The 5163-nt window shown below is 28.9% G+C and overlaps 1 protein-coding gene across 1 annotated transcript in view; it reads right to left on the bottom strand.

Moving 5' to 3' along the window:
* The window catches only part of LOC113851671, a 5473-nt gene extending 4996 nt beyond the window's left edge, over positions 1 to 477 (bottom strand). Inside the window, exon 1 of the mRNA XM_027482198.1 lies at positions 401 to 477. Coding sequence (XP_027337999.1) covers positions 401 to 477 — 77 coding nt within the window. The remainder of the gene's footprint in view (positions 1 to 400) is intronic.
* Between the last annotated feature and the right edge of the window lie 4686 nt (positions 478 to 5163).

Raw genomic sequence — 5163 nt, 5'->3', positions numbered from 1 at the left:
GCTCAAAATAGAAAAAAAATTGCTTTTCTATTTTGAGCGCGGGTTTTTCTGGTCTAAGTATATCTTATTTTTATCACGAATTATTTTCCTTGGTTAACAATAATTGTAGTTTTGCCAATAGCTGGAGGTTCCTTAATTTTCTTATTTCCTCATAAAGGAATAAGGTGATTAGGTGGTAATACTATTTGTATATGCTTAATGGATCTCCTTCTAACAACCTATGCATTTTGTTATCATTTAGAATTGGATGATCCACTAATTCAATTGACAGAGAATTATAAATGGATCCATTTTTTTTGACTTTTACTGGAGATTCGGAATAGATGGACTCTCTTTAGACCCAATTATAATTGACAGGATTTATCACCACTTTAGCTACGTTAGCAGCTCAGCCGGTTACTCGAGAATCACCATTTTTTTATTTCCTGATGTTAGCAATGTATAGTGGTCAATAGGATCATTTTCTTCTCGAGACATTTTACTTTTTTTTCATCATGTGGGAATTAGAATAATTCCCGTTTATCTACTTTTATCTATGTGGGGGGGTAAGAAACGTTTGTATTCAGCTACAAAGTTTATTTTGTACACTGCAGGAAGTTCCATTTTTTTATTAATGGGAATTCTGGCTATGGGTTTATATGGTTCTAATGAACCAACATTAAATTTTGAATCATTAACTAATCAATCGTATCCCATGGCGCTGGAAATAATTTTCTATATGGGATTTTTTTATTGCTTTTACTGTCAAATCGCCAATTATACCTTTCCATACATGGTTACCAGACACCCACGGGGAGGCACATTACAGCACTGTATGCTTTTAGCCGGAATCTTATTAAAAATGGGAGCATATGGATTGGTTCGAATTAATATGGAATTATTATCCCGCGCTCATTCTATATTTTGCCCCTGGTTAATGCTATTAGGTTCAATTCAAATAATCTATGCAGCTTCAACATCTCTTGGTCAACGTAATTTAAAAAAAAGAATAGCTTATTCCTCAGTATCTCATATGGGTTTCTTAATTATAGGAATTAGTTCTATAAGCGATACGGGACTTAATGGCGCTATTTTACAAATAATCTCTCATGGATTTATTGGCGCTGCGCTTTTTTTCTTGGCGGGAACTAGTTATGATAGACTACGTCTTCTTTATCTCGACGAAATGGGCGGAATGGCTATCCCAATGCCAAAAATATTCACCATTTTCACTATTTTATCGATGGCTTCTCTTGCATTGCCGGGCATGAGCGGTTTTGTTGCAGAATTGATAGTTTTTTTTGGAATAATTACCAGCCAAAAATATCTTTTAATTACAAAAATACTAATCACTTTTGTAACAGCAATTGGAATGATATTAACTCCCATTTATTTATTATCTATCTTACGGCAGATGTTCTATGGATACAAGCTTTTTAATACACCAAACTCTTATTTTTTTGATTCTGGGCCACGAGAATTATTTATTTCAATTTCGATCCTTATACCCGTACTATGTATTGGTATTTATCCGGATTTCATTTTCTCATTCTCGGCTAACAAAGTTGAAGCTATTCTATCCAATTTTTTATAGATAGTTTTCGTGAATATGAATAAATGAAAAAAAAAAAAGAAAAAATAGTAAAAAATCTTATGTACAATAAACAAAATATTTTTTTCTTGTATTAACTTACAAAAAAATGAATTTAAGTTGTAATTGAATATGCTTGTTGTTTGTGAGAACCCCTTGAATCACTACTACATTACTTGATTTAAAGGGTTCTCGATGATTTATGGGAAGTTTGCTTCATATATATATATTCTTTCTTATATATAATATAATGAATGGTTTCCATATTTATATTTGTGAAGTTTTTTTTCACTCACTTTAATTCAATTAGATGTAAATGAACCATAACTATGTAGTCCTATTCCTAATAGATTTATTCCTAAATAACATACCCAAATTATAAAAAAGCCCATAGAGGCCACTATTGAAGAATTTAAATTTTCTACTTTTTTCTTTTTTCTAGTATGTAAATAAATTGCGAATATAGTCCAAGTAATAAAAGCCCAAGTTTCCTTTGGATCCCAATTCCAATATGACCCCCATGTCTCATTAGCCCATACTGCTCCTGAAATAATACCTATTGTTAAAAGGATAAAACCTAGACTAATAATACGGTAACCCCAACGATCTAATTGTTGAATAAATTGAGACCTGTAATAATTTCTAGAAGAAGAAAAAGAAGTTTTTTGTAAAACATTATTTCTTTCATTCATATTCATGTATTTGATTTCAGCAAACGAAAATGATTCATTTAAAAAATACAAATTATTGCTTTTACCAATAATTTGTATGAGTTCTCGAAATGAAATGACTAAAATAGCTACTGATAATAATGATCCACATAAAAGAGTTGCATAACCCAATATCATCATACTTACATGCATAATTAACCAATGGGATTGTAGAGCAGGTACTAATAGTACGGATTTTTGCATTTCGGTTAAAAGACCTGAAGTAGCAAAGCCTTGGGTAAAAATAACACTTGGTGCGATTATTGTATTTAAATAGTTGTTTTTATGCTTTTTGAAGCATGGAACCATATAAAAAATGGAAAAATTCCATGAAAGAAAGATTAATGATTCATATAAATCACTAAATGGTAAATGGCCCGAAAAAACCCAACGAGTAACTAACAATCCTGTTATACAGAAAAAAGTTATTATCATGCCTTTTTTGGACGAATCATATAATCCTAGGATTTCATTGACCGATAAAGTTATCAAATGAATTGAAATTACAATTGATACAACCGAAAACGATATATGAATTAATATATGCTCTAAAGTTGAAAATATCATATAGAATAAATAAAAATCAGAATACTAGGAATAGAAATAGGAATTGAGTTCATTATAGGACTTATTCTTTTGGAGGATAAGATATCATGCCGCTACTCGGACTTGAACCGAGATGCTCTAGCACTGCTTCCTAAGAGCAGCGTGTCTACCAATTTCACCATAGCGGCTTACTCGAAATCATAATAACCAATTTTTAGTCAATTGTCAAGATTCAAATAAAGAATCAATTAAAGTGTAATATTTGTTTACTAAACATTAACGAATTAAAAGAAGTCTATTAGAGAATCTATTAGAATTTTCGAAATTCTATATCTATATATATATTATTATTCTATATTCTTATTCTAAATATATTACATTTTTTCTTATTCTAAATATATTACATTTTAGAAAATTTTAGAAAGGAATAGAAAAATAAAATTAAGAATATAGAATAAATAAAAAAATGGTGAAATTTTTCATCAAAAATGGAACACTACATTCAAAGTATTTTTTTATTTAGAATATCGTTATACATATCCTAAATTTGTAGAATACTAATTTAGATATGAAAAACGAATTTAGATATTCCAATTATATTAGTATTTTAATATTCAAAAATGTTATTTGAATAAAGTTAATTCAGATTATTCTGACGTTTGTATTTGTTACAAAAAAAACTTTTTGAATTCCCCGTAAAAATAGATTGTGCTAATGAAAAAGCTTTTAATGTTGTCCAATATCCCCTCTTTTTCCAAAAATTTTTTCGAATGATTTTTTTTGATATAGAAGTGCGCTTTTTTGGAACTGCCATCGAGTTAGTATAGTTTTTCATTGTTATAGTTCGATGTGAAAGACATTTTTTTCTGTAAATGAAAAGGAATTCTTCTTTAATTACCCATATATCTTATGTATCTTAATGCTCCCTTTTTGCTTCCTATCTCTAAAGTAAAACATTGAATATTATAACTCTTTTTCCAGACATGAATATCTTTTTATTGTAATGGAAAATACTCAATTAGTTCAAAAATGAACTAATGCTTAAAAAAAAAAGAATTATTGAGTAATGTCGTAGGAATTGTAATTTTTTAATGAATATCAAAATAAACGAATCTTCGTAGTTTTAGTGTAATTCATTATTTATCCTCACTCTATACTTTTGTATAATTGTAAAAAAAAAAATAGAAATTCACATTTTTATTTTTACATATTTCCTTTTTATTATTTTATTAAAATTACATTCATTATTTATTATAGTAATAGTAATAAATATGAGAAAAAAAAAAGAAACTCTTTTTTTTTTTTTTACTAGGAATAGGAATTTGGTTATTGGTCCATTTTCAGTTTGTACTTAGTAATATTCGAATGGAACAAAGATTCAGAACAATTAATGTAATTCTATTTCTAGATTCACTTCTTTTATTAACCGACCCTTTTCTTTACAAAAGAGATGAAACAAAACTGACGAATAAGAAACAAAATTCATTAAGAATCCAATCCATTTGTTTTGTTTTTGTATGGAATATACACATCAATCTTCATGGATCATACCTTTCATTCCATTTCCAGTTCCTATGTTAATAGGAGTGGGATTTCTACTTTTTCCGACGGCAACAAAAAATCTTCGCCGTATATGGGCTTTTCCTAGTATTTTTTATTAACTATAGTTATGATTTTTTCGATTGATCTGTCTATTTATCAAATCAATAAGGGTTCCATCTATCAATATGTATGGTCTTGGACCATAAATAATGATCTTTCTTTAGAGTTTGGATACTTGATCGATTCACTTACTTCTATTATGTCAATTTTAATTACTACTGTTGGCATTCTGGTTCTTATTTATAGTGATAATTATATGTCTCATGATCAAGGATATTTGAGATTTTTTGCTTATATTACTTTTTTTAATATTTCAATGTTGGGTTTAGTTACTAGCTCGAATTTGATACAAATTTATATTTTTTGGGAATTGGTTGGAATGTGTTCTTATTTATTAATAGGTTTTTGGTTCACACGTCCTATTGCAGCAAATGCTTGTCAAAAAGCATTTGTAACGAATCGTATAGGAGATTTTGGTTTATTATTAGGAATTTTAGGTTTTTATTGGATAACGGGTAGTTTAGAATTTCGGGATTTGTTTCAAATAGTCAGTAATTTGATTTATAAAAATGAAGTTAATATTTTTTTTCTTACTTTATCCGCCCTCTTGTTATTTTGTGGCTCAGTTGCTAAATCTGCCCAATTTCCCCTTCATGTATGGTTACCAGATGCTATGGAAGGACCTACTCCCATTTCCGCTCTTATACATGCTGCTACTATGGTAGCGGCGGGAAT

Source organism: Abrus precatorius, unplaced genomic scaffold, assembly GCF_003935025.1.
Source record: "Abrus precatorius isolate BTA unplaced genomic scaffold, Abrus_2018 Scaffold0, whole genome shotgun sequence".
NCBI lineage: Eukaryota > Viridiplantae > Streptophyta > Magnoliopsida > Fabales > Fabaceae > Abrus > Abrus precatorius.
This window is presented reverse-complemented; position numbering and strand designations above follow the sequence as displayed.